The sequence below is a fragment of the Amphiura filiformis genome, chromosome 5 (assembly GCF_039555335.1).
Source record: "Amphiura filiformis chromosome 5, Afil_fr2py, whole genome shotgun sequence".
Classification (NCBI taxonomy): domain Eukaryota; kingdom Metazoa; phylum Echinodermata; class Ophiuroidea; order Amphilepidida; family Amphiuridae; genus Amphiura; species Amphiura filiformis.
Window position 1 is genome coordinate 61,714,719 of NC_092632.1, and position 22,749 is coordinate 61,737,467.

Consider the following 22,749-nt stretch of genomic DNA (forward strand, 5'->3'; position numbering starts at 1 on the left):
ATGAGAGTAATTTATACTGCATTTGGATGATCAGAGTCCCTGCCAACAAAGTCATTTACATCAGATTTGATTCCATGGACATTAGCCGCGGGAAACTCATTCGTTGTGATCTGAACGGAGACTACCTGCAAATCCAAGAGACGGATCGAACAGGTGACGTGGTGGGAAATTACTGCGGACGTAATCGCCCGAGATCGGTGATGTCAAAGACGAACAGGGTCTGGATGACTTTTCGCACTGATGCGGATAGCATCGGAGCAGGGACTGGGTTTCAACTCACCTTCACTGCGATTGATCCACCGAGCGGCCGGATTGTACCGACAACCACTTTAAAGCCTACGCCGATTCTAGGGATTGCTCTGAATCACAGATTTGAACTTGAAACTGGAATAGGTGATGTTGAGTTGCTCCCAGCTGCACCATCAACTGACCAAAGCAAAACACAGTATAAAAGCATCAGTGGGGGTGTTCCAGATGCAACAACCAAACTGTTCACTGTTATTCAAGAAGGAAGCACAATATCACCAAAGTCAACTTTAACAGAAAGGGGAGCTGATCAAGATCTATCAGAGAAACCACTAAGTACTGAACGCAAGTTACCAGAGAGAAGTACTGAGCGGGGTCAGGCAGATGTAACAAGCAAAATGTCCACATTTACAAAAGAAATAAACCTATCATCACTACCAGCTACCACAATCATAATACCAGAGAGAAGTGCTGATGAGGGTCGGACATCTGGTACAAACAAAATATCCACTGTTATGGAAGAAAGAAGCACTGTTCCATCAACATCTTTGACAGATAGAATAGCTGATCAAGATCTGTTGAAGACACTACCAGCTACCACAATCAAAACACCAGAGAGAAGTGCTGATCAGGGTCGGACATCTGGTACAAACAAAATGTCCACTGTTATGGAAGAAAGAAGCACTGTGCCATCAACCTCTTTGACAGATAGAAGAACTGATCAAGATCTGTTGGAGACACTACCAGCTACCACAATCAAGACGCCAGAGAGAAGCACTATACCAACAACTTCTATGGCAGATATTTTACCCAGGACAATTTCCCCTGATGCAGTGGAAACAACCCCAGATAGTGTCATTGATGGCGTTTTTCGGAAACAAGATGGTCCTCCGCCAAAACCAGCTGTTGGGTCCGGATGTCGGGATGTGTTTGTAGAGCCAAATGGAAACTTCACCTCTCCTTGGTATCCAAATTTTTACGACACCAATATGATCTGTACGTGGACCATCTTAGCGGACCCCCTGGAGTACATTGCGTTACGGTTCGTCGATTTTGACGTTGATAATCCCATGCCTAATGGAGCTTGTGACATGAGGTACTCGTACGTCAGGATTTCGTATTTTGATAGTACGGAACAGATCGCTTCGGATCAATTCTGCGGATCGGTGTTGCCACTGAACGTCACCATCTCCTATTCAAACCAGATGGTCGTGTACTTCTTCAGTGAGCTTGGACTGGGCACAGGATTTGTAGCCCAATATGATGCTTTTAATCCAAATCCATTGATTGACGGGGCACCTGTGTTTCCAGAGATAGATTTCTTACCAGACGATGACTCCCTGTATTATATTTACTCTTCCCCTTACTACTGGACTGATGAAGACGATGATACCGATACTTCCACCAGTACATGCGGTGACATCATATCAATGTCTGGTAGTGTCTTTGTGTCTCCTGGATACCCTTCTGGATATGGGGTGCATAGTTCATGCAAATGGATAATTCTAGCAAAACCAAAGCAATATATCAAGTTGGAATTCAGTCACTTCAGTGTTGGCATCAACTCAGATGATGATGATGCCTGTTACTCATCACCAGCCTTGGTAACGGTATCTTACCAAGACTCAACAGGTCATTTTATGTCGAAGGATCTGTGCGGTAGTGCTGATCCATCACCAGTTATAGTGTCAATGTCAGACCAGATGCAGGTGTCACTTACAAGTCAACGGAGAGGTCAGAAAGGCTTTCGCGCTGAAGTCGCATTCTTTGATGCCGATGAGAATCAAAATGGCGGAGATCAAGAAACGAAAGGCAATGCTACTTCTAGTAACTTACCAAAGATAATCACAGATCTTGGTGTTGATATGACAAATGTGGCCTCACCTAGTCCAGACTCAGAGTTCTGTAAACGGATGCAAACTGAATGCTGCTATGATCTCAGCCAAGGGTCGTCTCGTGGGGTAATTGCATCCCCTGGGTATCCAGGTGGCTATGACCAGTATCTAAACTGCAAATGGCTCATCAAAGGAGACACCCACCAGTCTGTATCAATACATTTTACCAACTTTGAACTGGATTCTGCTGTCGAGGAATATGAAAACTGCTCCTTTGACAAGTCCATAGTAAGAGTTGTTTATTTTGATGAAAAACGTGGTATGAAAGAGCAGTTCTTCTGCGGTCATTCACTTCCATCAATGATAGTTTCAGACTCTCACACTCTTTATGTTGAATTCTACACTTTTGGTGACCCAAAGACTATGGATAAAGGATTTAAGGCAGTGTACTCAAAAGAGAATAAAACAGAAAGTTCAGTGAATATGGATGGTGGTGGCCATGTGTTCAGAGGATTGTTTCCATTCATACCAGTAGGGGATGATTTTAATGAAACATTGGTACCATCAGAAAGTTTACAGCCTTACACGGATGCCGCTGTTAAATCTTCAAGAGATGGAATAACTTTGGAACCAAGAATAACAAAAAGAAGAAGGCCCGGTATTAAAGATTTAATGCCAGATTTGAAAACAACAAGGGTGCCGGTAATGCAATCAAGTAGTGCAACATCTTACATTCCTGACTCAGAAGTAACAAAGGTTCACAAAGGAACAGAGCATCCATGGAGTGATGTTGTAGCTGCTACAGTAAGTTGGTCAGTGTCTTTGGACTATGACAAATCTGATACTGAAGTCCCTGAACCAGATTCTGAACCAACAGGTGCTGAACCTAATGTGACAAAGGGATCAACTTCTCAACTATTGCCAGGTGGTACACCTGCTGTAGTGGCAGAACCTGCAGAAGGGGATGTGATTTCATCTGCGGAGTCTGTAACTTGGCCCAATGGAACACCAAAAAGTGAGTTGGAACCATCTGCTGAACCAGCAACTTTGACAAATGGACCACCCGCAGAAAGTGTGTTGGAACCATCTGCTGAACCAGACGCTGTTACAAATGGAACTCTACATAGTGAGTCAGAACCATCTGCTGAACCAGAAGCTTCGCCAAATGGAACACCAGCACAAAGTGAGTCAGAACCATCTGCTGAACCAGTCAAAGTTGTGATAAATGGAACACTACAAAGTGATTTAGAACCATCAGCAGAGCCAGTAGATTTGACAAATAGGCCACCAGTGAGTGAATCAGAACCATCATCTGTACTAGAGCCTTCAAGGACTGCCCAATCTCATGAGAGCTTCACTGCAACTGCAAAGAATACAGAACAGGCCATTACTGATGGCATAACACCATATCTAGATGACCATTCACAGTTGATGCCATCTACGAACATAACGGATGATGCTCAAAATGCTACTCAAAATGGCACCATGTTGATCAAGGTTGGAAGCAGATTCATATCAGTGCCTGTCCTCAAGAGACCTCCTCTAGATCCTCCAAATCCAACTCCACCACCATCAACCATACCAACATCAAAGCAAGTACTGACCACCACAGTAGATGGATACACACAGATGGAGACGACAACTCCAAAAACGACAAAGAGAGTCAATGTTACATCCGAGGAGAGTATTGTAGTGGAACATACCCAACAAAGGACGACAACAAATGCATTGATTACTACAATGACAAAAGAAGCAAAGACCATGAAGACCAGAGGTATGTAAAATTACACAGTGTGAGAGGCTGTTCCTATTGTTTGCTCTCATTTCTCCTTTAATTTGCATAATTTTTCTCTAGACACAGGCACACACTGCTTGTTTATCCCCAAGTGTGAATTGACACCAAAAGGGAATCCAGAATTATGGTGTTTTCAAACTTCTGGGCTAAGGATAAACAAGTAGGCTGATGCACTATTCAGTCAAATATTTAAATTCCTCACACAATTGTTATTCCTCACACAAAAAAGAAGAAAAACTTATATTTGAAGTTTCAATCCTTCATCATCTGACTTCGTTTACTATTTGTTCTTGTTTCTTTAAATAAGCATACACGCAGAACCAGTAATGTAGCAAGAACTCGGGGAGGCAAATTTCTATGGGCAAATTTTGATGAAAATGGTAAAAATGGATCATTAAGTGCAAAAAGGTCTAAAAATCTTAGGGCTGGCAGAAACCCACGGGGGGGGCAGGCTTCGCATGGAAGGTGGGGGAAGCTGCCCCCCCTGGCTACACCATCTGCGCTATCACAAAGTAATCAATGTAGGGCTGCTACTCTCAATACATTAACATTAAAATAATTCAACAAAGAGTTTGTAGAAATGAGACCACAGGGGCACTTCTATTTCAAAGGTGATGTGTGGTCCCCTTTTTCAGCATCACTGTCACCCAATGACCTTTTTCCTATCACCCAATGACATTTTTTTCTACAAACTTGTGCTCACGTCACCCAAAGAGACATATTTCACCTAGGATCGGTCACCTAAAGACCCCTTATTTTCAACTTCATTGGCAATTTCAACTCAGTACATATCTTTCATGCTTGTTTTTAATATAAAAGTCATTTGAAGTCACTTCAGAACTAGCAATTTTTTAATATTAAAATATGTGGGACTGTTTTGACTATCACCCAAAGACTTGTTTGCACCAGCCCTTGGAATAATACAGGGGTGTATCCAGAAACTGATTACCAGGGAGAGGCTCAGAGTGCACCCAGGGGCATTGGTGCCAATACGGTGTGAAATGTGGGGGGTGGGGGGGGGGGGGCAATCGGCCAAGATTGTCAAAAAGTGTCTGAAAAGAACAAAAAATGGGTTATTTTGTCAAAAGGTGGGGGCCACATCCCTCCTGTACCCCACCCCCATCCGGATTGACACCCATGCCCACAGGGCTGAGTGAGTGAAATGTGCCCAAATAGGCTGATTTTGCATGCAGTGCACATGCATCCCCAACACTTGATGGATACGCCCATATAGCTTGGCTATGTGGCACACAATACTTTAAAGCCAAATATTGGAAGATTCTTTTGCTTCTTTCATAGAATCTGTGATGGGGAATACTCAAACTAGAATGGTGACCTTCATCTGTGTGGGTATAGGAGTCGCTCTGCTAATCATCCTCTTCATCCTGCTGGTGTACTGCACCATGGCAAAGAGACGCGTCACCGACAGCATGGACCTGGCAAAGGAACGCACCAACTACTGGCAGAGTTACCAGGCGTACGATGGCCCAGAGTGGATTGGCGGGGGGATGCAGGGAGGTAATGGGAGGGGTGGTGGTAGTAGGGTACAGCAGGAATCACCAGATGGTAGAATTCATGAGGAGATTGGTCTTGTAGGACATAGAGGAGCTGTCAAAGCAAAGAAAGGAACCTCATATCCGGAACGATTGATTTAGTTATTTGTGTGTATGTAATATGTTGCGGGTGGATTGATGAGAGAAGCACAGTCCTGCCAAATTGCACCTTGAAGAGTTAGTTGATAAACCTGAATTCAGTACTTCTCTTTTTGATATATAGAAGAAATCAATGCACTCAATGAATTTTTGACTGAACTATCAATTCAAAAATCAACAACCTTGAAGCCATGTATCATAAATGACGGTTTGTACTTTTCAGATAACTTTTCAGATATATTTGTCTGCAAAATTCAAACATGTGCAAGGCTTTATCTGTAGCAAAACTCTGTGTGGGGAATTATCCCCCTGATATATCTCTCATAGTGCATGAATGGCTTCATCACTCTTTGAAACTCTGCAGTGAGAAACTTTCACCTGTACAACCAAAGAAAAAAATAATTGAGTTTGATTTCTGTCTTCTATGTCGGTGCCTGTGTTTCCGCTTAATATGTCATATGCCATTATGCCAACTTGCAGCTTGGTTCACAGCTTAGTTATGATAAGGTCAGGGATAGGGTTGGGGTAAGAATTGTAATTAGGGTGTTAGTGATAATTAGTCAAGGATTTGGTTTAAAGTTGGGTAGAGGGTAAAATGGCATATGATCCAAGAGAGAATGAAATGGTAATAGTTCAGGATGCTGGTTTATTTGTCCAATTGGTTGTTGTTGATGTGTATAAGTTTTGTTTTTTGGTGTGTTATTTTGGGTGGGGTGGGAAGGGGCATGGTGGCAGAAATAGCCAGAACATAAGGAAAATCATAGAAATGAGTAGGATAATGTCTTAGGTGGTCCCTTTTAAGGTTATACTAAACTTTGCAATGATCGATCCAGAATGAGACTGCATGTAGCCCCCTTTAAAATTATCTATTTCTGGAAATAAATATCGTAGAGAGAAAACGCAAACTACGTCTAAAAGCTGAAAGTGTAAGGGTTATTATTATGCTTGAATTTTCCACTTGGCTCAAAAAGAAATGTACTTTTCAAACATTTCAATTTTTTTTCAATATCCGGAGCATCAAGATTTTTGGGAACACGGCCATAATTTCTCAGTGGAAGTGGCGATTTTGTTGGGAACTACGACGCACATTACAAACAAGTCAATAAAAGAATGTGCATATTCATTCTTGATATTGCTTGTCTCGATTTGTTTTAGTAAGCTTACATGTTTGCCGAATTTGAAGTAAAATGGCCTCCACTTGTATGTCGTTTTGTAACCAGTAATAACAATTCCGTGCACGATTTCATAGACAAAATTCTGACCTACATTATTTCTATAAACCCTCTTCTATATGCAGGTGCTATTTAAATTTTTATTTCGATAGCAGAAAATTGAGATATTTGCTATTTTTCCGACTCGCTGCTGTCAAATTGTCTAGTTTCGCGATAAAAAGATACAGCGAAATCAATTTTTTTAGAACCATTTCACCTCGTTTCGGCTTGTGCTTTGAAGTACAAACTTCAAAATTGATATAGTGATTCTATATTTCAAGCTGCGTCATACTGTGTTTTTCTTACCTCTGATTGTCGCTGCTCAAGGCCAAAATTCGAAATTTTTTGGACAAAAGTGACACTCTCATTTTTTTAAAAACACGCTGTTTACGTATACGACGGGCTCTATTTGCCCGATAAAGTGGTGTTGCCGAGTTTGGATTTTAAAATATTTAGGTATTTTCTAGCTTAAAATCTAGCGCCAATGAACCTGGTGCATGGGAGGGAAAATGTTGGGGGGGGTAGTTAGGGCGCGAAAAAAATTTGCACATTTTCATGCTTGCTGCGCTTGCAACAGGTAGATATTTAGAAATCCATTTAAGGTATGGGTATGAAAATTGGGGATCCCAAAAAATTGGCATATGCAAATGGGGTGGGGCATTTTCGGCAGGCCAAGGGGAGGGGCCACAAAATTTGGCAGTCCAGGGGGTGCGGACAAGTGATTTTGGCTGGCCGAGACGGGAGGCAAGCGATTTTTAGCGAGTCGCTTGGAAATTTTGGCTTATAATTAGTAGGCTAATACCGGTACTGCTTGCACAGCCTTTTGATTTCGAGAACGCAATTTTTGGCAAGCCGGGGCCGGGGAGGGAATAAATTTTGGCATGTCGAAAGGGAGGAAGAATGACTTTACCTAGCACACATTAAAGGGGCATTTCGTGATCCACAACCTCTACAACCCCATAGGCCTACGTCCTTTCTCACAAGTTAAGATTTTTATACCACTCATCCCGCTCTGGCCACATGTTTAGGAATTTTCACGCAGATCAATTCGTTAAGCAATGGAAAATATTGCCAAATTTGAATTTCGTTTTAAAAGCCTACTCCCCATTAAAAAAAACCACTAATTTTGGGGGGATTAAAAAAAAGTTCTGTAAAATGAAACAAAAGGCTGCCTCAATCTTAATTATTCATTTAAGGCCAGGCCTTCATTTCTGAAAATAGCGGGAGCTCAGTTAGTCCCTGTACTCAGGAGCTTGACAAGGAGCTCAATTATATAATATCAATATTAAACCATAGGAGCAGCTCAATAAATGCCATTGGTAAAATTATTAGGCCTACGATATTTTATTTGACTGTGATCCGTTTTAATAGGCTATATACACTGTATATACCTTTAAAATTTCTAAAATTGGTGGAATTGAACAAGCTCTAAATTTCTCATACGTCCAGCATAACCAAGGGCAACTGGGGTGGGTGGGAAAGCCCCCCTAGCTATGGTCATACCCGTAGTGGCGGAACCAGAATTTTTTTTTCGCGGGGCATGGGGGAAGTGAATTTGAGACGGGGGCACTTGGAAATCATTGCACTAAATTGCCGCAAAAAGTGGAAAATTACATAATTGTGCGGATTTTGCCTAAAAACTGGGTGGGAAAGAAAAATATTGGGGAAATACTGCCCCCCCTAGCGGCGCCACTGCATATCCATCCATGATGCTAGAATGACGGAAGTTCTGGCGCTGAAAGTCAATTTCAATATCACGAGTTTTTATCAGGATTTTACCAAGGGAAGGCGATAGGTGTAGGATTTTGCTGATATACCAGGCAACCCGAGAAAGGAACTGAGGTGTGGCTAAATAAGGGAGTGTTCATTATAAATATTTGCCATTATCATACTTTCGACGCCGAGAGCATAATTATTTGAAGCGTACATCGTGTCAGTCACATGGTCACATATTTTCTGTTGAAAGAGAAACGCACATGTCTCTGATTAGCTCGGGGATTCAGCTACTGCGCGCTGCGTGCTGGCCTGTTGTTGTCCCGGGTTGTTGTCGAGTGGAAATGGAAAATTTATGAATGAACTTCCGCAACTTTGCAACATCATCACGCAGCGGCGTAGCTGGGATTTTTTCCAGGAGGGCAAGACTGTAGGCCCTATGGGGCGGGGCCCAAATCCACCAAATTTCCCACTGGGGCGGGGGGCCAGAAATAGACAATTTTGCCAGGCTTATTGATAATAATCGTATATGGTAGGCCTATTGAGCTGTATTGCATATCGTTTGGATTCCCCCATCTCTGCCCCCTCCTCTCACCCTCTCTTTTTTCCTCTTCCCCCTCTTTCCCTCTTTTTTCCTTGCACTAGGGGCGGGGGGCCCAAATAGGCAATTTTGCAATTGCCCCCCCCCGGCAGCTACGCTACTGTCATCACGGTAGACATACGCGGTAGCCTACAACTACAAGAAAGGTTTACAGACAAATATAGGTCTAGTATAGGCCTGGTGGCATATTTTCTGGTGGACTCGCGGAGAATATCATGTCATGGAGGTCCCGGCGCTGGGTTGGGGGGGGTCTCAAGGCATTTTGGTATGCCTACCCATGCTTGATTCCGGGAGGTTTTTTAGCAGGCCCGACCATTTTTTTTTATAAAAACACCTCGGGCGGGTCTCTTCAAAACATTTGTACCGCGGGGATCAAAGTCACCCACATTTGGCCTAATTTGACGCTTTTTTATTGGGCACTTTTGCCAAAATGCGCCCAAAAGTTGGTCTTCGCTGTAAACCCACCCATCATAGTCGTTGAAAAGGTAGGCCTACCCCAAAACTGTGGCACATCCACGAACCCGAGGGAGAGACCTCCGCGGGTAAAAACACACCTCTAGCGGGACCAGATTTATAATTTAAAATAGGCCTACATTTTGGAAGCCAGTCATCACGACAAAACAGGCCATGGTAGTGTTAATGGTATTAACACTTTGATTTTAGGCTTAAATGATGAGTGTAGGCCTATAAATTGCAAATTTGCACACACCCCGGGGAAACCTTCTCAAGTTGGTTTGGGTAAGGATGTGAGGCTGTGACTCCGAAAAACTACGGTACGATTTTAAACCAAATTTGAATAAAACAGACCCAAAATTGTATCAACTTTTGGACTGAAAGTTTTCGCAAATTTTTACTTTTTCGAGAAAATCATTGAAAAATACCCTTCTTAAACCTAATTTTCACGACACCGAGGGTCAATAAAATCATGGCTAAAAATACAACAGAGTCTAAAGTAAATGGCTGAAAATGCACCCCAAATCTGCCGCACATCACGACACCGTATTTCACCTTATAGATTTTGAAAATTGTCGCAATAAAATAGGCCCGAACTTATCCCAAATTATCCCCGAAAAAATATTTTTTTGCAGGTGAGGTTGGAGTCTTATTATTTTTATTCTCAGAGAGGATAGGGGTTGATATTTTTAGCAGGGTACAGTTTGTCTTGTTTTTGTTTTGTTTTTGACGTTGAAGTTCCAGATTCTTTTTTCATATATTATTATTCATTTATTATTTATACCCTGTACGTGGGGAAAAAGACACACGACAGCTACAGAGAAGCCACGAAAAACTCCTGTGAAGTGCATGAAAATGACCCGAAAATGTGCCAACCGAAACACCCGAACAGGAAGATAAAATAAAAAAACAAAACCAAAAACCCAGGAAATTTCCCGAAATAAGTTCCAAATTCGTTGTCCCCCACTAAAATATATTATGAACACTCCCTTATGAAGTCTGCCCTCTTCCGGCTATTCTGGTAGTAGGCGTTGACAATTACCTTACGCGATTACCATATTTTTGAAGCATGTTTGAACCCGATTTGTTCTCTATTCACATTTTTAACGTTGCAAGTAACATTTCAAGACCTCTATTTGTGACAGGTATTTAATTATCTTGCTAGAGATGTGCCTAAAGTTGAAATTCAATATTTCGGATCGCAAAGATCGAGAGATATAAAGTTGCTGAATATCAGTTTAACACCATGGATCATATGGGCGTCGTATATGAACGATTATGATAGCTAAGCAAAATGGCTGGGATACAGGTTGTATAAATACTACATGAATATTCATGAACTATACAGATTCCATTCTTCTCTAATAATAAAGATGTCAATCACTCTCCTAGACGACAGTTGCTTGGCGCTTGTAAACAAATCGAATAATAGTGCTTGACAAGGGCTAAAAAAATAGGCTAAAAACACATTTTCACACATTTTTTTCCGGATTTTTTTATTTCACATGATAAGTAGACATATTTTCTTACGTATAAGGTAATAATATATTTTTTCTGGAGGTAAAGCCCTTCAACACTTTGTTTAACCTTAAAGTCCATACCTTTTTCTAGTTCTTACCCCTTAGACACAGGCATACTCGGGGGTGAAAAAGCCAGAGGGGGGGGGGGTGCTGAAATTTTAATGCTGAAATGGGCCAAAATGAGTATTCACTAGGACTAGGATCCACAACATGTTCATCTATCAGGGTACAGTTCTTAAACCCCAATACATCTGTACATTCATTGAATGACCTTTGAAGATTTGGGTACAAAAACTCATACTCTGCAACTTGAGGTCAAATTTTGCACTATGATTATGTAATTGAGGTTATTGGACTACGGCATTGGGATGAGGCTCTTGTGGTGCATAGTGATTGCGGTCTAATACTGGTCCAAGTGAAGATGCACATTACAACTTTTGTTCAAATTTGTTCCGGTATTTCGAGCTACGAGGAACAGATCCCCCACACCTTGTCTCTGTCCTCAGTAGGCTGGTACCTGTCCCCGGATACTAGTACGGTACCTAAAAATAAAAGTATCCTAAAAATAACGATCTTTGGCTAAATGGACCTTTTAGGGGATGTAGGTGGTGGATACTCACCACATCCACATCCACATCCACCAACACTGCATATGTGCAGATTGTCTTGTGAGGGGATTTGCACTAATTTGATCATGTAAGAATCAAGAAATGGTACGGTACATGATATTAGTTAATAAAGTTGAGTCAAAAATAGTATTTTTGTATAATGTAGTAGTTGATGCAGATCTTTTATATCTGAAAAAGGGTTATATTTTGGTAGCTTGGAACTTTTTTCTCCCTTTGATAAGGCCAGTTGATTATTAGAGTTAAGCCATATTATAACATTTGCTGAGGAGGACACCCTCAACGTTTTTTGAAATTCAGATTTTTTACACGATTGTAATGTACTTTTTAGTCTTTACTAACTAATTCTTGAAGTATAGTGAATCCAGCACCTTTTGATGATAGAATAAGTTTATGGTACAAATGCACACGAAGCGGTTGAATTTTTTTACTATTTTGAAACTAAACTGGCGAAATATGGTGCAAAAGTGGAATAAACATGCGCAAAGCAAAATATTGGGGTGATTTACCCCCCCCCCCCATCCCTGGGATCTATGCCTATGGACAAATTCAGAGATTTTGAATGAAACAATGAAGTATGTCATGTAAAATTATAACTCTGTACATACACATCAAAAAGACAGTCAATCGATAGAGTGATGCATTGGCGACATATGCGCTGACGTTTAGTGATATTATTTGCTTTCTCATCTGTTCAGGTCAAAATTCAAAAGGGACAAATCTGACAGTGAAACTGAGATTTTGTGGAAAAGAAAATATAATTCCATTATTTTGTGGAAATGTTACAATATGGCTTACCAAAAAGTGTTTTTAAATTATATATGTTGTAATGCTACCAATTAAAATTGTGTTCTAAAGTCACTAAATGTATATATATATGTATTTATTAATGAAAATATATACTCTCCACAAAAATATCTGGATGAGTGCAATATAGCCCGCCTTTCATAGCATTTGGAATTCTTTCCCAGATCAATAGGATTGGGTATACCATGGACAGCAAAAGTATTGTTTCACTTAGGACAATAGGATTAGCTACAGCATACCCACACTGCAAAAAAAAGTGTTCTGAATTAGAACACTAAAAATTGTAACACTTATTGAACATATAAAAGTGTACTGATTGTGAACACCAAGTGTTCCAGACTTTAACACAACAGTATAATTTGTGAACACGTGTGTTCACCTTTTGAACACTTGATGTTAACATATTGTCGTCATTTTGTGAACATGGTGTGTTCATGTTTTGAACACCTAATGTTAAAACTTTGAACACAAAGTGTTCCAAATCCTAACACATTTACATGTTCAATGCCATGTAACACTTTAAGAACACATTTACATGTTCAAAATCAAATGTGTTCAGCTTTAGAACACTTGTGTTCTAATCATTTAGAACACTTGTGTTCTAATCTTTGAACATTGAGTTGTGTTCACAAATGTCATACACTTAGTGTTCAAGTCTGGAACATATGATGACACTTAGGCCTACATATGTTCAATAAGTGTTACAAAAAGGGATGCAATACGCCTACACAAAGCAAAGTACAATGGGTCAATGTATAAATGTACACCTTTGTCCGATTGTAATAATTGTAACAACAGACTCAGTAGTAAATTACAGCAAACCTAGGGCTAGGCCTATGCATGTTTGACTAGTGCAACATCGCAATTACATCTATTCCATCAGGCATGCCATGGCATGAAATCGACCCGCATACTGACCAGTTGTAAGACACACTCGTCAGAGGTTTAGGCCTACAGTATAATTCACATTAGGCCTATATCAAATTGCAGATTTGCACACTGTCTGACCATGTGACTATTGCATGGTCATGATTGATAAGCTTACTGCGCATTCATTAAAATGCACTAAAACCACGCAATACAAAAACGATGAATTTACATTTTTAGTCTCGTTGTTCTATGATATGGGGAGAACACGTTCGATATATTTGTTTTTAAATAAAATGGTATTTTGTGGGTAAAATCTCACCTCCAAATCCCCGTCCAAATCGCGGTTTCTCACTCCGATGACATCGTCTGTTCTGTTATACGGTGCAACGACGCATGCGTGGCCCAGCACGTGGTAAATATAGCCTACATACATACAGTGTTCAAAACGAACACATTACATGTTCATTCAGTGTAAAAGTTGTGAACACCTTTATGGGCGTGCACCCAGAGTTATTTGGAGTGTACGGTATAGGCCTAAATTTCAATATTCGACGTAAGCCTACCCCTATAATAGGCCTATTTTCAGGTATTTTCTATAAACCGCAAAATGTTCAATGTTCTTTTATTCCGTGCAAGCTGCATGCTTGTGTAAAATAAAATGAGAACAACTGATGATCTCCATAAATAATACCAATTATAAAAATGGTTTTACAATCAGGCGAGCATTTTATGCTATTATAGATTAAACATACAGTGTTCATTTTATGAACATTTAGTGGATGATCAAACACTATGTGTTTAAAAGTTTCCTCTGACGTTATGTTACGAACACTAAGCATTACAAAATTGAATGCAGTATGTCAAATAGGCCTATATGTCGAATTTGAACAGGTGGTGTTCTAATGCTGAACATTTCAAACACTATGTGTTAAAAGTTTTCCTCTGACATTATGTTACGAACACTAAGCATTCTGAAATTGAATACAGTATGTCAACATTTGAACAGGTGGTGTTCTAATGCTGAACACTTCAAACACTATGCGTTTAAAAGTTTCATCTGACGTTATGTTACGAACACTAAGCATTATGGTTACGAACACCAAGCATTATGAAATTGAATACAGTGTGTCAAATTTTGCACAGGTGGTGTTCTAATGTTGAACACTTTTTTTTGCAGTGCATTAAGCACCCATAAACATCATAAGTACTGTTTTGGAGAGCCTGTCCCATACTTCCTTTTTGAAATTGCCAAGTTAAGAATAGTTAAGGGGATACTATACCCCTGTGGTAAATTTGTGACTATTTTAACATTTTCTCAAAAAATAATAACACACTGGTAACAAAAGTTATATTATATATAGGGGCAAGGAATCCAATTACTACACTGAAATTTAAGTGACGCATGACAAGTAGTTCAGTATATATGATAGGAAATGAGGTACACCTTAGCTGTACCTTATTTCTTATCATAAATAACGAACCACTTGTCTTGGGTGACTGAAATTCCAGTGTAGTAATTGGATTCCTTGCCCCTTTAATATACATAAAGTTTGAGAAAAATGCAAAAATAGACACAAATTTATCGAGGGGTGTAGTACCCCCTTAACAAGAAGATATTTGAAGAGCAAAATCTTACTTTGCTACTGTAACACATCTAAAGATCTGGTTGCCACCATCAAGCATTTTTAGGCAGGGAGTATAATTATTTAAATGTGACTTGTCTTGTATGTATATATTTCAGATTATATTTTCATCTTGTAGATTTAAGAAAACATCAGTATCTTTAATGTGACGCGATCTGGTCCACTGGGCTAAAGGCGGCAAATTTGAAATTGAGATAAAGGCAAAAATATGGAGTTAAAAACAATAAAATACATAATAAAATAGACTAACAAAAGTAACAAAACGTTAGAATAAAGTATGCTAGACATTTGGTGTTTTCAGTATGATATAGGCCTAAAAAGTAACTCAATTTTTCAAAATTTGTTCAATTTTTCAAAATGCCTTCTTTGGTCCCCATGGAGCAGATTGTGTCACAAATACAATAGATGTGACAAATCATAAGATAGTCAAGAGGTCTTGCTTGTGATCTTCCGTTGCAACAGACACAACACCCAATTTTCCGTATTTTAGCTATCATTTTCTGCAGCATCTTCTTAATGGAGAAAACATTTGAGAAGGAGAACAATTTATCACTTCATCAGAAAGTCTTAACTGTAAAGTGTCAGTCGCTGTGGAGAACAGAAAAGCGCAACATCTGTCGCAACGGAAGGATACTCTCAAAGACATCAGACTATATCTCAGCCTTACTGCTGGGGTCTAAGCAAGCATATACAATCCAAACAAGACATCTTTCAGCCCTTTTCATAGGGTAAAAGATATTTTGACATCTTTCAGCCCTTTTCATAGGGTAAAAGATATTTTGATATCAATGGCGATAGAGAAAAAATTGGGATAAGATTATAGATTGGATCAGCAACCTGTGTATGATATGGCTCAATGATTGGACCATACTGAAAAGAAAGAATTAAATTATATTTGTTTCTAATAGGAAATTTATACAACAATAATTTCTTGTAGCTCACAGAGCCTACAGTAAGGCAAAAAAAAGTTGTTTGCTTGTCCTCGTCCGACCGACCGTCTTGGCAATCCCGACCGTAGAACTTTTTTTTTTTTTGAAAAGGTTTTTCTTTACAATTTTCCCAAAAAAGTCATGAACATTTCGTCTGTTGTAAAATACCATTTCCTGCATGTTTCCCCTGTCCATTCGTACCTGGCTGAGGGTTCTGATATTTCGTATATCATCCTCAGTGTCTACAAAAGTAACTGCGGTCAGTGAGTGTTTCACACGCAAACAAGTACTTCACATTTATAGGCTATGCTTTTGTTGAAAAAAAGAAAGAAAAAAAAACTTTTCCGACCAACCGACCCAACTTCTGAAAGTGATCTATGGACAAACAAACAATTTATTTTTGTTAGCCTAATGCAGTATGATAGTTGCAGTACTAATTTACAGAACATTAAGATGTTAGAATTTTGATAATTTGTCAATTTGATTAATATGAAAATAGATATCGATGGGCTGGTTAATACAACCATATACCTTTCTTGTTTCTTGAGTCTCCTCTAACTAAAGACTGTAGTGGAAGAACTGGTCATAGTTCTACAAAATAAAAATATTTTTCAAACATACTTCTAGGCACATGGGTGTCAATCCTACACTGCAAACAAAAACTCTGGTGTTGAAAGTAACACCGGTTAGAGTCAATAGAGGACTTTTTAAGACTTGGGTGTAATTTGTGACCAGTAGCATAGCCAGCCGTCCTGAAAAAATGAAAGAAAAAGTGCCCCTCTGACCAAAGGGCAAAGGAAAAGACAAAGGGCAAGGAGTCCCTTTCCCATCAAAATTCACCCTGATCATGGGCCAAAATAGTGTAATAAAATACAAAACACATTGTCACAATAAAGCCATTTTCATCTCGATCATGGGTACACATCGGCCCAATAAAGCCTTTTTTGGAAGCTCGAAGACATGTAGGCTACAGTCTCTCTAAAAATAAAAATTGCATATGTTGCAACTGCAATTGTTTTTCAGCTGTGCCCTGAAATTGTGTTCCCCCCGACCAGGAAAGCTGGCTATGCCCCTGTTTGTGACGTCTGGAAGGTATAACAATAACACCAAAAGTGCTAAAAACAACACCCCCTTTGTGCAGTCCTCTCAACTGGTGTTATTTTTAATACCTGAGTTTTTGCATACAGTGTAGGGAGAATGAGGGCCAACTTTTAAAGACATCGCTCATTCTACAAAATCGGGTGCCAATCCACTGTAAAAACTGAAAAAATAAGTTCTTCTTATCATGGTTTTTTTAAAGTAAATATATCACAACTTGCAGATGTAAAAGATTGCCAACACCACTTTCATATTTTTCTTTCATATTTGACGCCCTAAATGCTCGACAATGTGTTTGTGGACCAAAGAATGGGAAAAAGGCTATTGGAACCCGATTTGTAGAATGAGCGATATGCCGATGTGTAGGCATGAATGAATCACCAGTGGTATAGCAATCTCCCCTGCAAGGTTTAAGTTTGAAAACGTGAAATGCCTAGGCCTAATGATTAAGATATGTTCATGTTAGATCTCTTGAATGCCACAACTTTCAAATAAAATGTATAGTTTCTGGTCTGCTTTTATTTCACAATATGACCAGCATTCCACCCACTGCAGTCTTCAATAATTATTTAACTTTTTGGATATGAAATCAATCATATGAAAAGAATGTTTGCAGATGAAATAATAGAATAAATAATGTTGAAAGGCTTAAAGCCCATTATATTGTATGTAGCTGGCATAAAAATAAAACTATATTTTTTGTATCTGAAAATTATCCTCATTGTTAATCATAATGCCTTGCCATGCACAGAAAGTATTATTACACATGAAATAAGAGGCCACTTCTTAAAGAAATTATCGTTCAATATGTGACACGATCTGGTCTATGGGGGCTAAAGGTGGCACATTTGAAATTGAGATAAAGGCAGTGGCAGCACAGGAATTTTTTCCAGGGGTGCATTGAGGGGGCAAAGTGAATTTCAAGGGGGGGGGCAAAATCAACAAACTATGCACAAAATTACCGCATAAAAAGGTGACATTTTGGGTTTTTACGGGGGAAAGAGTTCTGACTGGGGGGAATATGCCCCCTCCCCATGGTGCCGCCACTGGATAAAGGCAAAAATATGGAGTAAAAAAACAATAGAATACATAAGAAAATACACATCACAAAACTTCAGAACTTTAGAATGAAATATACTAGACCTTTAGTTTTTGCAGTATAATGATAGCCTAATGGTTGTATAAGGTAATAATTATATTAAACTCAATATTCAAAAATGCCTCCTTAAGATATCAGAAAGTTTATTGTATTGAGACATCTGTTGTGTTTTGATGTGATGGATCAAAGGTGGTCATATCTTGTTCCAACCTGCCTGTCAGCCAGGATGTTTCCCCCAGAAATGTGGATCTGTTGTCAAGGGGTGGGGTGCACTATGCATCACACCCGGAACATCCCCTGTTATTGAAGATGTAAGAAAATCAGAACATGTCTCTCAATTTGTTAGTAGAACTTAATGATTTTCTCATTGAATGTTAGTAGTTATAGTAGACTTTTTTGTATGCTAGGTCAAAGGTCACAAGGTCAAAGGTCATCACGTGTCAAAGGTCACTATGTCACGTGAAAGATCACTTGGGTCAAAGGTCAACACGTGTCAAAGGTCACGATGATGTCACGTGAAAGGTCACTTCTGGGTCAAAGGTCATCACATGTCAAAGGTCATGACGTCATCGTAACCTTTGACATGCGATGACCTTTGACCCAAAAGCGATCTTTCATGTGACGTCATCGTGACCTTTGACACGTGATGACCTTTGACCTCATGACCTTTGACCTAGCGTACAAAAAAGTCTACTATAACTACTAATGTTAATACTGCTGAATTACATGTACAAACATTCATGTATATGCCTCTAAATGATTTTTTTATGAAAGAGATGAAAGACAGACACCCTCTACAAAAACAATGCATTAGATTGGTCTCACAATAATATGTGTTTATACAGCCACCTGTATCAGTAATATAATTGCTCAAACTCCAAATGTTTTTGTGGAGAGTGTCTATACAGTATTTCCAAAGTAGGCCTGTTTCAGTGAAATACTTTCTGAGATGGTGTAACTGTTAATGAAATTTATAGTCATGTACAGTGAAATAATAATAAATCTCAACATAATAATTTATAGTCATGTGTAATATAAATTTCAACATAATCAATCATCATGTCATACATGGAATACATATTTGATGGCTGGAACCAGTATGGAATTGAATATCCCATTGAATATACATGCAATAAAATATTGTACCAAAAGCAACTTGTATTGTACAGTAGTAGCTAGTTATTTATTTGGGTTTTAACTTTTAAACATAAATGACAATCATAGCGCAAAATGGAACGCGCTTGAACGTATCTCATTAGTACACCTGACAAAATAGGGGGTAGCTTCCCCATGTGAGAAGTCTTTCCCCCAGCGGTGCAGTAGCCAGGGAGCAACTGCCCCTGTGAGAAGTCTTGTCCCCCCTGTGTAACTTTTAGCCCATTTGGCCATTTTCGTCAGTTTCCCCCTGGAAAATCTGCTTGCCCCCCCCTGAAAAAGTCCTTGCTATGCCACTGTCACCCCCCTCGTGGTGTGCTGGCTGCTCTTGTATTTAAGTATTTTATGCCATTTTGTACTTCGACATTTTTCATCAATTTCCCCCTTGCGTTGTTTTGCCTCCCTTTGTCCCCTCTGAAAAAGTTCTGGCTACACCACTGCATATAAACCAGAATTTTAACCTGAACTCCGGAGCATACCTAAAATCTATTTGCATATTCATGAAATGACGTCATTAATTTGCATATTCATGAAATGACATCAATTTGCATATTCATAAGATCAATTCATATTCATGAGATGTCAGTAATTTGCATATTCATGAGGTGACATTTGTATATTCATGAGATGACCTCGTTTGCATTTTCATGAGATGACATTTGCATATTCTTATGGTGACGTCGAATTTGCATATTCATGAGTTTGCATCAATAATTTGCATATTCGTGATGTTAGTAATTTGCATATTCATGAGGTGCCGTCAGTAATTTGTATATTCATGAGGCCACATTAATTTATATATTCATGAGGTAACATCATTAATTTTTATATTCATGAAAGTTTTTCATTAATTTGCATATTCGTGAAATGACGTCATCAATTTGCATATTATTTCTACAAAGTCAGAAAAAATTCCCTGTGGTCCTCTTTCCCAATTAGTAGTAAAATAGTCGCACTGTCTTCAACCCACACATGGCCGAAGGATATATAATGGTGCATGTGCCACCCCCTCCGATTCTTGAAACAGTTGCTCGCAGTGTGCACAAATAGGGCCTAATAATGATTTGATCTTTCAAATGATTTTGCGCCATGTGCACAAAACTTTAGGGGTGGTACAATAATTATGTGTACCCCGGGGTGGCGAGGGGGGGGGGAAGCATTTTTTGGCAGGGGGGGGCCAGGGAAGTTTTGGGGGGTTGGAAGGGGGGGGGGGGGCAAGCAATTTTTGGCACAGATATTTTGGGCACTGTTTCTATATTACGCCATAAAAAGGTGTAGGAAAACGTTAGAAACACGTTAAAATATGCAAAATTTCCTGCTCGCTGCACTCGCACTATATGATAAGACAATTTAAGGTTTTAAATTCCGGTTCCCCAAAATCTTGCATGTGTAAGGGGGTGGGGGCAAAGATTTTTGGGCGCATTAAAAGGGGGCGCAAAGGTTTTTTGGCATATCGAAAGGGGGGGCAAAGATTTTTTGGCATGGCCAAAGGGGGGCAAGCAATTTTGGCAGACCATTTTGAGAATTAACCACCCCGGGGGTACACATAATTATTGCACCACCCATTATTTTGACTTTCATGGCTTGGAGGGGTGCAGAATTGATGCTGAATTGTTCAGCATCAATTCTGCACCCAGGGCACTTTCCCCCACCCTCCCCCCGTTGCTTTGCCACTGACTAAGCAAAACACAAAATTACCCCCCCACACCCTCCGTGGGGAGGCACTCCAACTTAATATTTTTGTAGGGGTGTGCGGTGCGGAGTGCCAAACTTTGAGAACTAAGAACTGATTTTCGGGCAAAATAGGGGCTTACTGAATGAACTGAAATTTGGGCCAAATTATAGGCTGTGGAGCTAAAAATTCTACCCCACCCAATTTGAGCTTAAAGAGCTACAATTGTCTGAGTTTGAGGCTCAAAGAACTGGAGCAGATCCAAATGTGGGGCTAAGCAACCGCACATACCCGTACCACCTTTAAATGTGAGTGCCCCCCCCCCCCTTCAACCTGTCACCAATAGCCGCAAAATTAAACAGTACGGTAGTATTTCAAAAGCTACGAAAAAAAATTAATTTAAATTTTGACCCTCTTCCCTCTAAAGTCGTACATTTGTCAAAGAAATCACACATTCCAAACATTGCGAACAAACGCTTAAGGAATCGGGTAGCAACGTTTGCGCGGCATTGTTTTTTGTGCGCACACTGATCAGACACGCCAAATCACCAAGTTCTGGATATAAAATAATTTTTATTTTTTTATTTTTTAATTCGCGATATTTTATGGCAAATTATTAAAAATTGTTATTTCCATGTAGATTCAATGATTGTATTTTGATCAGAGAATTTAGCCGGTAACTGGTGTCCGGCAAATGTCGGTCAGTTTTATTTTATGGTGGTTCTTGTGTTTCAGACATTTTACCGGGAGAAAATGTCATCGGAGAGGGGATTCTGTTATGATCACGTGGGGGCTTTTCCCATCAATTACTGACGTCATATCACCCATCTCGCGCTCACTTCCGTATACCAAAAACTCCTGTTTTATTGTACGACCGAAGCATCAAACGCTCAGGTAGGCATACATTCTTGTAAATAAAAAAGGCATTAAACTATTACAAGTTTATAAAATATTGCGTAGATACGTAGATTTAGTTTCTATAGCCTTTGACTGTGTGACCCAAACTGAAAGAAAGCCAACGAAATTGCAAGTTTGGTTAAACTTAAAGTTAACTTTTTGGTTTTGCAATGAGATGACAACAACTCTTCAACGCCATTTTGAAAAATTCGTACTTGGCATCTTATTTGTTGTTGCATTTTATGTTGCCAATTTCCCATAAAATAGATTAGATTTTATAATGTGTATCCCAGCATCAATCCCCATACTTATTACTGCCTCATGTTTTTGCTGAATTTAAAACAGGAAGCTCATTTACTATTCGTGGCGTATACATGCGTGTTGTGAGTGAGTCACCACTGCGGAAGTAATACCTTTGAAGCGAGGCGGCCGCGACCCCGGCATAGCCTCATACCGGTTGCCTAGCCTATGGGAGACTGGGAAGAAAATAGCACAGAGAGTACCAGACTAATGGCGGACGTTGTAACTACTGCACCACCCTCACGGGAAGGGAGATCAGCGGTGGGATTAGAAGCAGGACGGCCATCAGGTTATGGGGCTGACGGAGCCAGTGATAATGAAGGACAAAATCCGAGAACCAGAAGAATGGTAAGTGACATTTTTCACAGTCATAGGGTACATGTTCACAATCAATGTTTATCCAATTTACCTTACTGTGAATCCCCGGGGGGATCACTCCCATTGTGGCCTGTACACCATCCGCGATAATCAACTTTTGAAAAACACCCTAAACAAGGATTTAACCCTTGGCTAAAACGACACCCTAAACAGGGATTTCATTCCTAACATCAAATTTCATACCCTAAATTTCATTTCCGCGATTTAGAAATTGCAATTTTACTACCCTTTTTTCCAATTTTTCATGTT

At 39.6% G+C, this 22,749-nt stretch overlaps 3 protein-coding genes across 3 annotated transcripts in view; all 3 read left to right on the forward strand.

The window, feature by feature from the left end:
- Window positions 1-224: 224 nt before the first annotated feature.
- LOC140152316 (uncharacterized) lies at window positions 225-3,728 on the forward strand (the record flags this gene model as incomplete). The annotated part of the gene is made up of 1 exon (XM_072174619.1): window positions 225-3,728. A coding segment is annotated over exon 1 (3,504 nt), but the record flags the coding sequence as incomplete, so codon positions are not given.
- Window positions 3,729-3,742: 14 nt separating this feature from the next.
- On the forward strand, window positions 3,743-5,825 carry LOC140153494 (uncharacterized). Its single transcript, XM_072176258.1, has 2 exons — window positions 3,743-3,855; window positions 5,176-5,825. The coding sequence occupies exons 1-2, from the start codon at window positions 3,822-3,824 to the stop codon at window positions 5,529-5,531; spliced, it is 390 nt and encodes a 129-aa protein (XP_072032359.1). The 5' UTR covers window positions 3,743-3,821; the 3' UTR covers window positions 5,532-5,825.
- A 15,919-nt stretch (window positions 5,826-21,744) lies between these two features.
- LOC140153495 (presenilin-1-like) overlaps window positions 21,745-22,749 on the forward strand; it is a 64,151-nt gene continuing 63,146 nt past the window's right edge. The window contains exons 1-2 of the mRNA XM_072176259.1: window positions 21,745-21,819; window positions 22,168-22,470. Coding sequence (XP_072032360.1) covers window positions 22,291-22,470 — 180 coding nt within the window. The 5' untranslated portion in view covers window positions 21,745-21,819; window positions 22,168-22,290. The remainder of the gene's footprint in view (window positions 21,820-22,167; window positions 22,471-22,749) is intronic.